General features: G+C 37.8%; 1 protein-coding gene across 4 annotated transcripts in view; it reads right to left on the bottom strand.

Annotated features, from left to right (window-relative positions):
• cpeb4b (cytoplasmic polyadenylation element binding protein 4b) overlaps positions 1 to 18,389 on the bottom strand; it is a 118,418-nt gene that overhangs the window by 64,890 nt on the left and 35,139 nt on the right. For 3 of the 4 annotated variants that reach the window (XM_069898860.1, XM_069898861.1, XM_069898863.1), the window contains exon 2: positions 2,254 to 2,344. In XM_069898860.1, coding sequence (XP_069754961.1) covers positions 2,254 to 2,344 — 91 coding nt within the window. Of the gene's footprint in view, positions 1 to 2,253; positions 2,345 to 3,032; positions 3,093 to 18,389 lie in introns of those variants that run through there. The other variant, XM_069898862.1, reaches the window with a different exon arrangement.

Below are 18,389 nucleotides of genomic sequence, written 5' to 3'. Positions count from 1 at the left end.
AAAGTCTATTAAATCAGTCCAAAAAGAGTTCAATTTGGGACGTCCATGCAGAATGTAAAAACAAGTACCAATATCCTGTTTACATCCAAAACTGAAATCTGAAATGTCTGAATTTAACCTATTAAGTTTTTGTGGTGTAAAATATAACTGGTGTATAAAATTATATTGTACCATTCTATGTCTGACATTTATTGTAATTTTCATACTATCATAACATATCTGTGTCCAATTTCTATCAGTTATATCCATACCCAAATCCTTTTCCCACCTTTGTTTCGATTTATACAAATTTGAATTGGGAGGTTTACAACTTCCAAATTTTGATTATTACAAATCAGCCCAGTTAAGATTTCTTTCTTCCTTTTTTTGAGGAAAAAGAAAAAGTGGTTTGGGTTACTATAGAAATGAATAAAATAGGTGAAAAAGAATCTGAGGAATTTTAATATAAATTGAACGAGACATTAATGAGAGAAGTTGGTACACCAATATTAAGACATTTGGATAGAGTGTGGCATAATGTACATATTGCTGATGGGTTTTAAAGGGTACGGATTAGGGAGGATGCCACTGGTGCAAAATAAATTGATTCCTATCATGTTGAATATAAATGTTGCTAATTGGTCACAAAAAGGAATAAAGTCTATGAAAAATTGCTATCAAGGTAGATATTTAATGACATTTGACCAATTGAAAAATAAATAGTGAATATAAAATTAAATAATATTTGGATATTATCAACTAAAAGCTTATTTATGAGAAAGATTAACCACCTCTTATTTATTGTTACAAGATGATGAAATAGAAACAATAATATCAAATCTAAATACAAAAAAGTTTATGTCTGATATATTTATTGCTTTTAAGGGGGTGGGGGAAAGAAGAAGAAAGATTTAGTGCTCAAATACTTAACTAAAAAAACTATTTAGTCCCTCTTGGGAGGTTTCACTTCACATCCTTCCACTAGACAGCACATCATATTTTCCTGAGAATTTGCAAGGGCCCTACCTTTTGTGTAGGACCCTTGTAAATTCTCAAGAAAATGCAATGTGCAGGAAATAGAAAGTACTAGAACATACTAATGGAGTTCTACAGAACAATCTCCTAACCTATTATTACTGGTAACCTATTATTACTGCATTACTATCTAGCATCTTTACTGGACCCCTATTTATCATAATCACAAACTTCAAATCACCAAAATTCTACAGGCATAATTTCTGGTTACAACTTTACTGTTGCGATTAAAACCAGAGCCTGTCAGGTACCCTCCATGGCCTCTTCTCACCACAAATGTACCAGTCTTATCCATCTTTGGGTTATTGGGTTCCAAGAATTCCTAAAGTTTCTGTAACCACAAGTCATCTCTGCTGATGACAAAGGGATGCAGCTATTCTTTTTCTGCTTACCTAATGTTCACATTTCAGAACTTTACACCATACAAGGACAGTAATTTACAAATTTTCATACCACTTCCTATTTTAAGTATCCCCTCTAATTATATTTTCCATATTAAATAGCATCTCAATTTTTATTGTTAGCTAATTCATACAATTCCCAATCTAAAGAGAGAATATTCAACAACCATTTCCTTTGCATTTTAGTTTCTAAAATTGCAGCTCCCAAAAACTCCAAAGGGGGAATTAAAACATTCCTTCAAGATTTACTGCACCTTCATGTAAACCTCTGTTTATGAAGCTAACAGACTTCTCAACATTTAGTCTCCAACAACCATATTGCTTTCCACATGTCACCATTTTTCCTCTCCCTTGCCATTATTCTTCAGAAAGATTTCCACTCAATGTTCTTAAAAATTCTTTTGACACTGAAAAAACATCTCTCAGCTGATCCATAGATTCAAATCACCAAAATCACAAAATCTACCTCAACTTTAAGCCAAATTTTAATTACATTGCATAATTATTTGTACTAACAAATCAAATTTTCAATAAAATTATATCATCTGGAAAAAAAGGGGCTAGGAATGGCAAAAGGGGAAAATTTTTTATTCCATTGTTATTGTCAATTTCACAGCAATAGATCCCATGCCACAAGTAACCTGGAATTTCAAGTTGGGAGTTATGAAAGAATTCATTTTAAAATGCAAATCTTTGCTCTCTTTGACATAATTCAAGTCCAGCATATTCTTGTTTCACTTAGCAATATTTAAAGTAAACTGTATTCTATAACCAAAAAGGGACTTGTAATGACCAAAACCTCATGTTAAAGCTGAATGTGATAGAGGATGGCATTTACCTTTCAGTGGGTCCTGTTCAGCTCTCATGATGTCAATCAGTGAACTTTCCAAAGAATGCATGTTTAAAGTGTCATATAATCTAGTTCGATCCTGGAAAAATAAACAGAAATTATTTTGATTTGCAATTTTGACAACAAATTATGGCAAAAAGAAATATTAGTTAACATTAATTATGTTCACACTAGTTTTCATTTTTTAAAAATGCGTTAAAAATGTACAATTATGAAATATTCGAACTTTATTTTTCACATTTTCAGAAACTGAAATTTTTAAGACAGATTTCCGATAAATGGCTGTAAAAATATGCAATTAAATTTTTCATCTAAAAATGCTGTAAAAATAATTCAGCTACAATTTTAAAAACGTACACACACTTTCCTTTAATGAAAAGGGCCTCCCAACAAATTACAGGGTTAAATATGGGTGAATATTTATCTACTAACATTCATGCTGTCTTCAGGAGAGAGAATCTGAGGAAAGCATCCAGCCCAGATTGAGTACTTAGCTGAGTATTTAAAATATGTGCTGACCAACCTCTCAAGGTATTCATGGGTATCTTCAATATCTCACTCCAGCAGGGCATGAAACCCACCTGTTTCAAACAGGTGTCAATCATACTGGTGTCTATTCAAATCTTTAATTTTATTAAGGTAAATTATTTGTTATTATCAACCTCAATCCCCAAATATTTAATTTCATCCTCTGACCACTTAAATTGAGCAAATTCTCTATATTGAGTAGAATCACCTTTAACCATGATCCCAATTAATCTTCTAACCTGATATTTCACCATATTCTTTCAGTCTTGTAAATAATTGATGCAGAGAGTTTTTGGGATCTGTCACATAAACCAAGATATCATCAGCAAATAAATTAATCTTGTGTTCCTCTTAACTAACTTTTATATGCTTAATCTTAGAACCTTGTCTTATTAACTCTGCTAAAGGTTCTATTGCTAAAACAAACAAAGCTGGAGATAAAGGACACACTTGTCTACTTGATCTAGTAAATGGAAATGCAGAAGAAATTTGTCCATTAGTTACAACTTTAGCAGAGGGATCTTTATATAAAATTTTAATCTAATTAATGTAGATCCAAAACCAAATTTTTCTAAAACCTTATATAAATAATTCCATTCCACACTATCAAAGGTCCTCATAGCATCTTAAGTTACTGCCATCAATAATTCACCCTTCTTTTGAGATGAATGTAATAAACTAATTAATCTAGCAACATCATCAGCAGATTGGCATTTTTTAAAAAAATCAGGCTGATCCATGTGCATTAAATTCAGTACATATCCAGCCACTATTGCCAAAATTTTAGCTGTAATTTTATAATCAGCATTTAATAAAGATATTGGCCTATAAGATTCAGTTTTTAAACAAATCTCTCTCTTTCTTAGGTATCACAGTTATAATTGCATTTTAAAAAGATTCCAGCAGAGATTGGGTTTCCACTGCTTGTTTCCACACCTCCATAAAAAAAGGTATTAATAAATCTTTCAATTTCTTATAAAATCCAGGCAGAAAACCATCCTCCCCTGGTGACTTAACACTTTGCAAAGAACTAAGAACCTCATTAATTTCACTTGCCATAAATGGAGCATCTAAGTCTTTTTGATTTTGACAATTCGAGGTAAACAAACTAATTTGATTCAAAAAAAAATTATCATTTTTAACCTCCACTATTAAACTGAGATCTATATAAATTAAAATAAAAATCCTTAAATTAATAATTTATTTCTTGAGGCTTATAAGTAATTTTCTTAGAATTCTTTTTAATAACATTAATTATTCTAGAGGTTTGTTTTGCTTTCAATTGCCAAGCTAAAACTTTGTGCTTTTTCTCCCAATTCATAATGCTTGGATACATTCCAGTCCGCCGAGCGTAGTAACAGGTCTATAGTTGATGCTCACTGGCTCTACACAAAGCCCTGGAACACCTGGACAGCAAAGATGCATATATCAGGATGCTCTTTATTGACTACAGTTCAGCATTTAATACCATCATCCCTTCAAAACCGATCAGCAAACTCCAAGACTTGGGAGTTAACACCCCACTTGTGTAATTGGATCATGGATTTTCTCACCTCAAGACCACAGTGAAAATTGGTAAGAACTTCTCTTCCACAATTCCCATCATTATTGGAGCACCACAGGACTGTGTTCTTAGCCCCCTGCTCTATTCACTTTGCACCTACGACTGTGTGGCTCAGTACGACAATAACATCATCTACAAATTTTCCAATGATACCATAGTAGGAGGGCGATGAGTCAGCATACAGGAAGAAGATTGAAAACTTGGCTGAATGGTGCACCAACAACCTTGCACTCAATATCACCAAAACTAAGGAGCTGATTATTGACTTCAGGAAGGGAAAGCCAGAGGTATACAATCCACAGTGATCATTGGGGAAATCAGAGGTGGAGAAGGTGAGCAAATTTCCGTCTTGGTAGTCATTATCTCGGAAGATGTTTCCTGGACCTAATACACCAATGGCATGGTGAAAAAAGCATGTCAGTGCCTTTATTTCCTCAGGAATTTGCAGAGGTTTGGTATGATACCAGAGACCCTGCCAAATTTCTAGAGTTGTGGTGAAAAGTGTGCTGACCAGCTACATTACAGTCTGGCATGGGAATACCAATACCCCTGAGCGTAAAGCCTCCAAAAGTAGTGGGCTTAGCCTGGAAAATCACAGGCAAAACCCTCCCCACTATTGAGTACATCTACAGGGAACACTGGTATCAGAGAGCAGATGCAATCATAAAATACCCACACCATCCAGCACACGCTCTGTTCTCACTGTTGCCATCAGGAAAGCAGCATGGGTGCCACAAGACTCGCACCACCAGGTTCAGGAACAGCTGCTACTCTCCACCTTCAGACTCCTCAATGACAAACTCTATCAGGGACTCTTTTAAGGACTCTTGTGCACTTTATTGGCTTTTTAGTATTGCACAGTTTGTTTACATTTGTTATCTGTTTCAGTTCTTAGTTTACACTATGTACAGTTTTTTTTTTGCACTACTAATTCTGCAGAAAAAAGGAATCTCAGGTTTGTATGTATATACTCTGACAATATTTGTGAATCTACAGATCAAAGTTCTGTTTGAAACATTATTCAATGTCGGTGTAGTACATTGTAAAATTATACAAAACAAACCATTCCTCATTCACTTGCATAATTCAGATGACTTCCAAGATGAAATGCAAAATATGTCAAATTAGAACTAAAGAATATCAATGCAGGTCACTGGTAAGAAAATGCCAATACATCCTGAGGGAATGAAAAATAAAGGAAAAAGTCACAGAGATTATAAATACCAGGTATATTTAACAAGTTTAAATAACAGCTGATTTAAATATACCATAGTTAAATGCCCAGTAGATTCAAAATAACACTTCAGGGGGAGAGGGAACAAAAGCTGAAAACTGCAAATCTCAGCAAAGAAACATTTGGACTTGGAAAAGCCTGGTAATGGAAAAGTGGAGGAAATAAGCATTAAGAAAAATATCAAGGTGAAGGAACCTGACAGACAAAACGGCATTGAAGATGGCCACAAAAAAAAATAAAGTCTGGTGATATTTAAGTTGTGAGGAAAGTGAAACATTTGCTTCTAAATAAATGAGACACAGATGCTATTTTCATTTGCTTCAGCTCAAAAATAGTTGATTGTGTTTATCACTTGGAAGGAACAGAACCATCACAGATAGTCAAGTTGGAATGATTAGTTGATCAAAAGGATAATGAATGGAAAAGCAAGGATAAATCCCTGAAGAATCCATGAGCCAAGGGAAATTTACTATGCAGCAGTAGTAGGGAACTGCCTGCATTCAGCTAATCCAAGCCCTTACTCATGCAGAATTATAGTATGTGAGAAAAAACCTGCAGGAGGAACTTGGGTCAGGTAGCATCTCTGGAAGAAGAGATGGTTGATTCAATTCAAGACTATTCAGGACTGGAGTTTAAAGGGAAGAGACTCTGTGTAAAGAGATGAGACAGGAGTTGGCAAGGAATAGATAGATTCCAGTTGATGGGCAGCTAGATCCAGCTGGAGGAGCAAAGATTAAGATAACAAAAGGCAGCAGGAGATAAGTAGAAATAAAGGACTGTACATTATGGAATCAAATGAGAAGATTAAGGTGATGAGTGGAACCAGATAAGGGAAGAATGGTGTAAGATAGAAAGAGAAGGAAAAGAAAGAACCAGTGAGAATATGGCAAGTGGAAGGGGAAAACTGGGTACGGGGGTAGGAACAGTGGCACTCTTGGGCTGCCACTGACATCAGCATCCTCCCTCTGTTTAAAAGAAAACTGCATAAAAATGCCACACACCAACCGTGCTGCTGCTGCCTGACAGTTTCCATTTTAAGCGGCCCTCACCTCTACAACACACAGGTTGTGAATAAAGGTTGTGAGATGCCAATCGGTCTTTACCCCTTAGTGATGGGAGTCTGTCAGATATTTGTTTAAGGATCAGGACATGGGGCAGGAGGCCAGCCTTCACAACAGTTCCCTTTGGTGGGCCCATTCACTCCCCCAAACAATCTGATCAACAACCTGCCACCTTTACCGGCACAGACAGCAGCCACCCTCATCACGCCCCCCCAAAAAATTTCCAAAGCCAGCCAGCTTCCATCTCTTGGCAGCTCCCTCCATGCAACAATCCTCAGAAGCCAGCTATGCAGAGGGGAAACCAAGCTGAATGGCAGGCTACAGGGAGATCAGCGAGGCTGTCAGCGTGTGGCTGGGGCAGGCTGTGACAGCTCCACCAGCTGTCTAGCTTCCGGCACCACACCATCTGGTGTGCTGCCGGCTCCTCTGGGCGGCTGCCGAGCCAGAGGCAAAGCAGCCAGCCATTTGTACCAGCAAGCCTCGGCTCACCAAGCTGCGTACAGCGCGGTTGACCTGTGAGTTTTGGAACTCCAGGTTGTAGCTGCAGGATGTGAGCATCTTCTTCATGGCAGCCATCAACTGTCTATACTGCTCCTTACCTTGGTCATGGCCACTGCCTTCATGATCTGCTCGGCCACTGTGCAACCGAACTTCTTGTGCCGCCTAACCTCCGCTTCTTCCTCTTCGTCACTTCCTCCTTCTTGTCCGCTGATGCCGCTGCCACAGAGCTCCATGCCCATCTTTGCCATTCGGTGCCCACATGCTGTCATTGCTACTGCTCACCGCAGCTCCGCTCAACACAGAAAGAATAGGTAAAATTGTCGTCTTCCTTAACCATAATCCCCCTCGTAGTCAGAACTGTTCAGCCAGCGTAATACAGCTGTGTGGGAGATTATGGATAAGGAAGATGAAGATGGATATTTTGCCCATTCATTCTGCATTGAGTGAGGTGCTAGAGTGGCCCAATGAGATGCTGGCCGAGAGTGGCACTCTAGGGCACTTGTGAGTCCTGGCAACACAGAACTGCACCCCTGGGATATTCTTTATTGGGCTAGGGAATAATAGGACAGTGGCACCCACCTACAAGTGGCACCTCAGTTCTGTGCCCCACCTGCCATATCCTAGATATGCCTATGGGTAGGAATGAAAGGGGTGGAAGTGTCAAAGAACCTGGACAGATCAGAAGGAGAGAAAATTCAATGCTCATGCCAGTGATTTGTAGACTACCCAGGCAGAATAAGAGGTACTGTTCCTTTAGTTTGCATTTGACCTCCTTCTGGAAGCAGAGGTCAACAACCAGATTGGTGTGGGAATTGGAAGGGAAGTTTAAATGGCTTGCAAACCCCTCCCATCAACTTGATCTATTGGGATCATTGTCTGAAGAGGGTGCACAAAATCATTAAGGACTTCTTCCACCCCCACACAGCATCTATCAGCTACTCCCATTGGAAAGAACATAGACCATTTACAGCACAGGCCCTTCAGCCTTCAATATTATTCCAACCCATATATTCCTTAAAAAGTACTAAACCCTCCCTATTTTTCTTTCATCCATATGTCTATTTAAGAGTCTCTTAAACGCTCTTTACTATCTTCTTCAGCATGATGCTGAAACAAGCCATGAAAGACCTCAACAATGAAGACGCTGTTTACATCCGGTACCGCACGGATGCCAGTCTCTTCAATCTGAGGCGCCTGCAAGCTAACACCAAGACACAAGAGTAACTTGTCCGTCAACTACTCTTTGCAGATGATGCTGCTTTAGTTGCCCATTCAGAGCCAGCTCTCCAGCGCATGATGTCCTGTTTTACGGAAACTGCCAAAATGTTTGGCCTGGAAGTCAGCCTGAAGAAAACTGAGGTACTCCATCAGCCAGCTCCCCACCATGACTACCAGCTCCCTCACATCTCCATTGGGCACACAGAACTCAAAATGGTCAACCAGTTTACCTACCTCAGCTGCACCATTTCATCTGATGCAAGGATCAACAAAGAGATAGACAACAGACTCACCAAGGTAAATAGCGCCTTTGGAAGACTACACAAAAGAGTCTGGAAAAACAATCACCTGAAGAAACACACAAAGATCAGCGTGTACAGAGCCGTTGTCATACCCTCGCTCCTGTTCGGCTCCGAATCACGGGTCCTCTACTGGCATCACCTACAGCTCCTAGAACGCTTCCATCAGCACTGTCTCCGCTCCATCCTCAACATTCATTGGAATGACTTCATCACCAACATCGAAGTACTCGAACTGGCAGAGTCTGCAAGCATCGAATCCACACTGCTGAAGACCCAACTGCGCTGGGTGGGTCACGTCTCCAGAATGGAGGACCATCGCCTTCCCAAGATCGTGTTCTATGGCGAGCTCTCCACTGGCCACCGAGACAGAGGTGCACCAAAGAAGAGGTACAAGGACTGCTTAAAGAAATCTCTTGGAGCCTGCCACATTAACCACCGCCAGTCGGCTGATATCGCCTCCAACCGTGCATCTTGGCACCTCACAGTTCGGCGGGCTGCAACCTCCTTTGAAGAAGACCGCAGAGCCCACCTCACTGACCAAAGACAAAGGAGGAAAATCCCAACACCCAACCAACCAATTTTCCCTTGCAACCACTGCAACCATGCCTGCCTGTCCCGCATCGGACTGGTCAGTCACCAACGAGCCTGCAGCAGACGTGGACATACCCCTCCATAAATCTTTGTCCGTGAACCCAAGCCAAAGAAAGAAAAAAGAAAGAAATGCCCCTAATGTTTCAGCCTCCACCATCCCTGGCAAGGCATTCCAAGCACTCACAAATCTCTGCGTAAAAAACTTACCTCTGATGTCTCCCCTAAACTTCCTCCCCCTTCACTTTGTAGTATTTGGTGGCTGTCCATCCTATGCCTCAAAATCTTGTAGACCTCTATCAAGTCTCCTCTCATCCTTCTACACTCTAAAGAGTCCTAGTTCTACTAACTCCCCCGACATGTAAACAAACTTATTTTCTAGTCCAGGCAACATCCTGGTAAATCTCCTCTGCTCCCTCTCCATAGTTTCCACATCCTTCCTATATTGAGGTGACCAGAACTGAACACAATGGCCGGATTATACTAGAGCAGGGCCTGTAGATTATAAAGGGGCCCTAAATTTAAAAACAAATGCCAATATTAAAACATCTAGTAGCTTAAAAGAGAACCAAAAGGGGTAAGTAGGACACCAAATGCCAGGGAAGCTAAATTCAGAGGAGAGAGATGAACAAAGTGATAAATTATTTATTGCAAACGCAGCCTCGCACATTTTATGAATGTAAACAAACTTATATAGGCGACTTGAGGACGTAAGTCCTCCTGTTTTCTGATGAAACTGAGAAAGTATGCGGTGGTCCATTCTAAACATGGCAATGTTACAAACCATGTGCTATTACTTCCCCCCCCCACCCCCACTCCCGGAATAGCGTAGAGGTGGGTGCCCGTGCACTTTAAGTTTTTCACGCAGCAAGCAGATAAATTGTTTTCTTTTAGGGGATTGCATAATTTTTTAACTGCTTCGAAACATGACTCATCCAATTAAATTTTTCATTTACTATACAGCCAGATAATATGGCAAATATGTCTGACATTTCAGTAATGGCATTACTGAAATGTAGGTATCAGAATAGGTTTCCTTTGCTTTCTGAATAGCATAACCAATTTCTTGCATGATGTTTGTTTATAGGTTTATGAATGTATGCGAAATAAAATTTCTGACAGTGCTGAGGTTTCTTTTCATTGTCATTCAATCGCATGGATGAAGGAGTCACTATTAGCATGTTGACATTTATCACTTGGCTATCCAATATTCACGATCACAATCATCTAGTTTGTTTGGCCATTCATCAATATCATTGGAGTACTTGTTCTTTTGCATTCAGTGGTTGCTGGCTGCTGCTGTATGCCTTCTGCCACATGAGTACTAGTTGTTCCTATATTTCCAGCTTCAGCCATTAAGGCACCATCACCATGAACATCAAAATATTCTGTCAACTTGCGTGTTTTTGATGTTTTTCTTTTTCTTCCTTCGCTTAACTGCTCATTGCTATCTGCAGCATGCAGCTCCCCCGACATGTAAACAAATCAGCCAGCTGACTGAGGGCCTGAGGCACGTTTTCACTGTTCAGCGAAGGTGAATCCCATTTTTATCTTTGTGCAGCAGCTAGGACTTGTAGTTTTAAATATCTTCGTATTTATGTGTCGTATATGTATCATTTAGACATGAATCTTTTTCTAGAATTGATTTTTTTTTAGTATCGGCACATTTACAGGGAAAATACTGCAAGCAGAATATAAAAGTAGGGTATTTCAGATTATTCTTTGTTGTATTTTACTTATGAGAACTGAAAAAGTTCGTGTAGCTTATCGTTGAAATTCAATACGATGTTGTTAAAAAAAGTGGAATTTCTTGAATTTTTTAAAAAACAAATTAATCTCTTTTTGGAAGAAAATGTTAACTCCATTCAGAGTAAATTTATATTGTGGGATGCTATGAAAGCTTACTTGAGAGGTCAAATAATTAGTTATACCTCTAAGGTTAAAAAGAATTATTTGACCGAGAGTCTTGAATTAGAGAAACGATTGATTAATTAGAAAAGGAATTTCAGAGAGATGTGACAGAAAATCAGAAGATAGAGTTGTCTAGATTGAAATTGAAATACAATACGTTGCAATCTTATCAATTTGAATGCTTGATTAATAGACAATGGTATTATGAATGGGGTGAGAAAGCACATAAGGTACTTGCATGGCAGTTAAAGAAAGAACAGGTATCAAGGGTTATTAATGCAGTCAGACGAAATTCGACTATTACTTACAAACCTCGTGAGATTAATGATGAGTTTTATTCATTTTATAAGAAATTATATACTTCTGAGGAAAAACAGGAGAGCGGATCGATTGACTCCTTTTTAATCGGTGTTGAAATTACCGGTACTAGGAGAAGAAGACATATTGGAGCTGGAGGCTCCTTTTACTGATTTAGAAATTAAATTGGCTATGTTGGAAATGCCGAATGGAAAAATCACCTGGTGATGATGAGTTTTCGGTTGAATTTTATAAGGTATTTTATGATGATTTATCTACAGTGTTTGGAGATGTGTTACGATAGATTAAGGAACATTATGATTTACCTGAATCATGCTCTAGTGCCTCAATTACTGTAATTCCTAAGAAGGATAGAGATCCGTTAAAGGTGTCTTCATATAGACCAATTTCTTTGTTGAATGTAGACTATAAAATAATAGCTAAAGTATTAGTGAATCGATTGGCTAAATTTTTACCTAAGTTGATACATGTTGATCAAACAGGTTTCATAAAGAATAGGTATGCTTCAGATAATAATCTTTGAGTGATTAGTTTAATTAATAAACATCAACAGTGCCCTGACCATCCGTTGGTGATATCTCTTGATGCAGAAAAGTCTTTTGAAAGAGTTGAGTGGAACTTTTTATTTAAAGTCTTAGAGAAATTTAAGTTTGGTCCTTCTTTTATTGGTTGGATTAAAACTTTATACAATAAACCAATAGCCAGGGTATTGACAAATGGTCAGATCTCGGAACCTTTTAAATTAACTCGTTCAACTCAACAAGGTTGTCCTTTGTCTCCAGCTTTGTTTGCGTTAGTAATTGAACCTTTAGCACAGTTGATACGACAAAATACACAGATACAAGGTATGAGAGTTTTAGATGAGGAGTATAAAATTAATTTATTTGCTGATGATATACTGGTGTATTTAACAAACCCAGTTCAGTCACTTTTACACTTGAAGGAATGTTTAATACAATATGGATCTTTGTCTGGATATAAAGTTAATTGGGAAAAAAGTGAAATTTTACTGATTGATGAAGGAGATTATTCAGTTTATAAGAATATTATTAATTTGAAGTGGACTGATCAAATTAAATATTTGGGTATAAATGTGGATGTTTATTATTATACAAATTAAATTATGTACCATTAATGAAAAAGATGAAAGCTGATTTAATTAAACGGAAGGATCTTCCTATAAATTTAATTGGAAGAATAAATACAATCAAAATGAATATTTTTCCACGTATACGATATTTGTTTCAGTCAATTCCATGTTTACTTAATAAGAATTTTTTTTCGAGGTTTAAATAAAATGGTTATGGAATTTTTATGAAAGGGTAAATTTCCAAGAGTAGTTTTGAATAAGCAAACCTGGAAATATGCATTAGGGGGATTACACTTACCACATTTTCAAAATTATTATGAGGTATCTCAATTTAAATTTATTAGTTCATTAATGGACTTGGAACGGCCCCCTAGTTGGGCTAAAATTGAGATGGCGAATATTTCTGAATTTGAAATACATCAATTTTTGTTTTGGTGGAAATTAAATTTATTACAACAATATAATGTGCCTGTATTAAAACATTTAATGAAGTTATGGATGAAGAAAAATAGAACGATAGGTTCTAAGGGTAAATTACTGACTTTAACACTGTTATATAATAACCAACTTATTTCTTTTTCAATGTATAATCAATATTTATTACATTGGAAATCTAAAGGTATAAAACACTTGTAGAATTGTTTTAAAGAAGGTCAATTTTTATCCTTTAATCAAATGAGGGAAGATTTTGGTATTAATGAGAATTCTTTATTCGTTTATTATCAACTTCGATCCCTAGTAAAACAAATATTTGGTAGAGATATGATTTTACCTGAATTGACTAAGTTTGAATCTTTTCTTGTGACTGCACCAAAACAGGGATATATTTCATTGATGTACCAAATATTACAGGAAAGTATGGAAAAAAAAGGATGGAATAGATCTAAGATTAAATGGGAAAAGGATATTAACTTTACTTTTTCTGAGGATGATTGGTTAAATATTTGTCATGATAGTGTTACTAGATTGATAAATGTTTGTTATGCAATTGTTAATTACAATTTTTTTACATTAATTGTATTTAACACCTGAAAAGTTAAAAAAAATATGGTTTTAGTGAATCAGATTCTTGTTTTAGATGTGGTAATTCGGTTGGAACTTTTTTTCATGCTGTTTGGTTACGTGTACATATACAATCTTTATGGAAAGCAATTCAATTGTTTTTGGAACATTTGTAGAAGATCAAAATACCTCTGGATCCGACAATATTTTTGTTGAGCGAGTTGAATCCTTTGAAAGATTTGGGATTAGACAAATTTCAGATTGCTTTTATGTATTTAGCTTTATCTGTTGCAAAAAAATGTATAGCAAGTACATGGAAAAATGCTAATGTGATTGATATTAATAGATGGCATAATGAGATGAAAACTGGTTTAGTAATGGAAAAAATTACATATGTTTTACATGATAATTATTCTTTTTTTAAGAAGTGGTCTTTATATTTAGAAGATTTACATTTAGATTTACCTTGATTAGATTTTAGTAAATATATTTCAGTTTTTTTTCTCTTTCTTTGGCTCTCCTAAAGAAAGTTGGCTGGGGGGGGGTTCTTTTTTCTTTTCTTTTTTTTATTAAATATAATTTTTTTAAATCGTTCATAATATGTATTTTTTATTGTATGTAATAACTTTGTTGAATGAATAAATAAAGTTATAAAAAGAAAAATCCAACACTTCATGTTCCTTAATCTCCACTGTCTCGCACACAGCCCTGTTCTACTCCAATCTCACCCTGATCAAGGATCTTTTCTTTTGTAAATACTGAAGCAAAGTATTCATTTAGGACCTCCCCAATCACCTCCAGGCACTTTGCTTCCTTTATTGGTCCCACCTTTATTCTCATCATCCTTCTGTTCCTCACAGGTACATAGATCATCTTGGGGTTCTTCTTAATCCTACATATTAAGACTTTTTTTTTAATGTCCCCTTCAAGCTCTCCCAAGACCTTTCTTAAGCTTCTTTCTGGCTACTATACATTTTCATGAGCCCTTCCTGCTTCCTATATCTAACATAAGCTTCCTTCCTCTTGACTAGCTTCCTTCCTCTTGACTAGTTACCTCACCTGTTTCATCAGCCACAGGTCCCTTTTCAGGCCATCTTTTCCTTGTCCCAGTAGGACAAACATATCCTGAACCTAGCACAAGTGGTCCCTAAACTTCCTCCAAATTACCTGTGCTTTCATCCTTGAACATCTGTTTCCAATTACCCACTAGTTTCTACCTCATCCCTTCATAATTAACCATTTTTCTGCTTGCTTACCTGTTCCTCGGTGTTCCGAAGGCTATTTGGAGGCCTATAGAATATTCCTAGCAGTAATAGCTCCCTCCCTATTTCTGATTTCCACCCACACCGACTCAGTGGACACCCCTTCTACAGCATCCTCCCTTTCTATAGCTGTGATACTATCCCTGACTAGTAATGCTCTTCTTCCCTCCCTTTTCTACCTCCCATCGTATTCCTTTTAAAACACCAGTACCTGCATCAACCAACCCTGCCCTTCCTCCAGCTAAGATTCAATAATGGCCATACCATCAAATTTCCACATACTCTTAAGTTCATCCCCTTTGTTCCTAATACTCCTAGTGTTGAAATACACATTTCAACCTCTCTAACTGGTTACATTTGTTTTGTCCTCTGTCTATCCTTCCACACCAACTGAGAACACAGCATCATGCTTTTGTCCTTCTACCTTAATCTCTGCATTCACATTCTGATTCCCAACCTCCTGCCAAACTAAAGAGATAAAGGAGTATCGTAGCCAGCAACACCAGGGTAAGAAACAGCTTCTTCCCATGGGCAGTGCGAATGCTGAACGATCAAAAGAACTGCCAACATCCAAAACTAAGATTAACAATATTTTTTTTTTAATACAGTGCCCTCCATAATGTTTGGAACAAAAACACTTTTTCCTTTATTTGCCCATGCTTCACAGCTTTACATTTGTAACCAATTATTTCACGTGATTAAAGTGCACATTCCAGATTATATTCAAGATTATTTGACTATATAGAAATTACAGCACTCTTTAATATAGTTTCCCTATTTCAGGGCACCATAATGTTTGGGATATTTGGCTTCACAGATGTTTGTGATTACTTGGGTATATTTCATTACATCATTGGTGCAGGTATAAGAGAGCTTGTTTCTAAGATTTTGATCACTTTGAAGACAGTACTTGCCATTTTTCAACAAGAGGATCAGAGCTGGCCAATGAAAGTAAAAAGAAGCCATTATGAGGCTGAAAAACAATAAAACAGTAAGAGACATCGCCCAAACCTTAGGACTATCAACATGTCACTTAAGGAAGTGCACCTAAATCAACTGTTTGGATCATTGTTATGAAGAAAGTGTACTGATGAGCTCAGTAATTGTAAAAGGAAAGCCTCCACTGCCAATGACAGAAGAATTCTCAACATAATGAAGAAAATTCTCCAAAAGCCTGTCCGACAGATCTTCATGAGGCAGCTGTTGACACGCCAATGACTACTGTCCTCAAGATTTCATAAGCAGAAATAGAGGCTACACTGCAAGATGCAAGCCACGAGTTAGCCACACACAGGCTTGACTGATTAGTTTGCCAAAAAGTATTTAAAAGAGTGATGGCAAGAGCAAAGTATGGAGGTTTAAAGCAACTGCCCAAAATCCAAGGGATACCACCTCATCTGTGAAACATGCTGGTGGGGGTCTAATGGCCTGGGTAAGTTTGGCTGCCATAGGTACTGGCATACTTATCCTCATTGATAATGTAACTGCTAATGGTAGTAGCAAAATGAATTCTGAGATGTATAGAAACATTTGCTTAAATTCAACCTAATGCCTCTAAATTCATTGGATGGCGTTCATCCCATAGCAAGACAATGATCTCAAACATACTGCTAAAGCAACAAAGGAGTGTTTCAAAGCTTAAAAACTGGAAAATTCTTGAATGGCCAAGTCAGTCATCCTATCAAAATCTAATTCAACATAACTTCCAAATGTTCAAGAGAAAACTTAAAGGGAAACAAGGAGGAGCTGAAAAGATGGCTGCAGTAGAGGCCTGGCAGAGAATGACCAAAGACACTCAGCACCTGGTGATATCTATGAATTACATACTTCAAGCAGTCATTGCATGCATGGGATATGCAACAAAATACTAAGCATGACTATTTTAATACACACACCATTGCTATATCCCAAGTATTATGGTGCTTTGAAATGAAGGGACCATGTATTTAAAAAGTACTGTAATTTCTACATGGTCAAACCAAAATGTATACAAATAACCTTGAGTATCTGGAAGGTGCACTTTAATCATATGTTAATAGTTTGATAATAAATTTACAACAGTGGGGCACAGGGGAAAAATAAAGGAACAAAATGTCTATCCCAAAACATTATGGATGGCACTTTATGTATATTCGTCCTGCATATGCATTGTTTCTCTGTATGCGCTCTGTATGGTTGTGTGACTGCATGTTTTGCACCAAGGATTGGAGAACAGTGGTACATTGGACAATCAGATGATAATAAAAAAACTTGAAACAGGAGCTTCAGATGGCCAATATAGCCAGATAATGGATGTTCAGCAAAGTAGTGGCCAGGTCTGCAATTGATCTTCACCGTGTAGAGGAGGCTATGCCTTGAGCACTCTATACAATGGACAAAGTTGGTGTATTTGAATCTTTGTCTTGTCTTCAAACTGCCTTTATAGATTTAGATTCGAGAAGAGATATAACCAGGGCGATGGTGGTGCTTTATGATGTTGGCTGCCTTCAAGATTATTTGACTATATAGAAATTACAGCACTCTTTAATATAGTTTCCCTATTTCAGGGCACCATAATGTTTGGGATATTTAGCTTCACAGAAAGTTGAGGTTAATTTTGCTGTCACGTAATAATACATTAAAATGTAATATGCATGATTACCTTCAACTTTTGTCTGCCACAAGGCAAACAAAGTCACCATGAGCATTGTCCGACACCACTAACAATGGGAAGGAGAGAAGCAAGAGTTCCTTCAGAGACACAGTGTCTGTGGATTTGCCTTCAATGCTCCTTCAGCCTCAAAAGTCACAAGTTTCAGCTCAAAATATTAGCAATCCAAGCTCTCATCCAAATTTCTGATTTGATCAGGAAGCCTTTAGCACCTCAGGCCCTTCATTCTATTAGCACCCTCTTGAATATTGGTTCTAATAACTGTTTTCCATAAGCCAGTTGCACAGCCTGGTGTTCTTTCACCACAATTTGTCAACAGCCTGCAGCTGGTGAGAGTCCTTCAGATGGTGAGGCCCTCACTGGTCCATTGCCACTGTCACTATCCTGTAGGGATGTTTCCTATGCTTCTCCTTCTCAACTTTACATAGGTACAACATAGGTAAAGTTTACATAGGTCTCAACTTTACATAGGTACAACTTTACATAGGTACATAGGTACCAACATCTTGAGCTCTGAGATGTTGGTTGCAGAATTTAAAAAAGCCAATTCCTTTAACAGGCTATTGAACGCCTGTATGAAGCTGTCAGCATTAGGAATTCTGAGGAGCATTATTGTCTTTGGAGCCCACTCTCCTGGGTTCGCACCAGCACTGCCATCACATCAGCTTCTGGAGCACCATTATTTTTCCCAGGTGACCGCATCCCTGATCACATTCTCCAGGCAAATGTTCAGCACCCTGCAGGTCTCTTCGCAGATCAGTCCCAGGATCCACTTGACCACACTAAGCAGAGCCAGGCAGCGGATGGCAAATTTGGTTCTGCCCTGGATGCCATCATGGACCATTTTATGGTGCTGCTTGGATCAGCATTTGTCCAGTACTTTGCCTTCTTTCCC

Source organism: Narcine bancroftii, chromosome 9, assembly GCF_036971445.1.
Source record: "Narcine bancroftii isolate sNarBan1 chromosome 9, sNarBan1.hap1, whole genome shotgun sequence".
Classification (NCBI taxonomy): domain Eukaryota; kingdom Metazoa; phylum Chordata; class Chondrichthyes; order Torpediniformes; family Narcinidae; genus Narcine; species Narcine bancroftii.
Note: the sequence above shows the minus strand (reverse complement) of the source record. Positions and strands in the feature narration are given on the sequence as shown.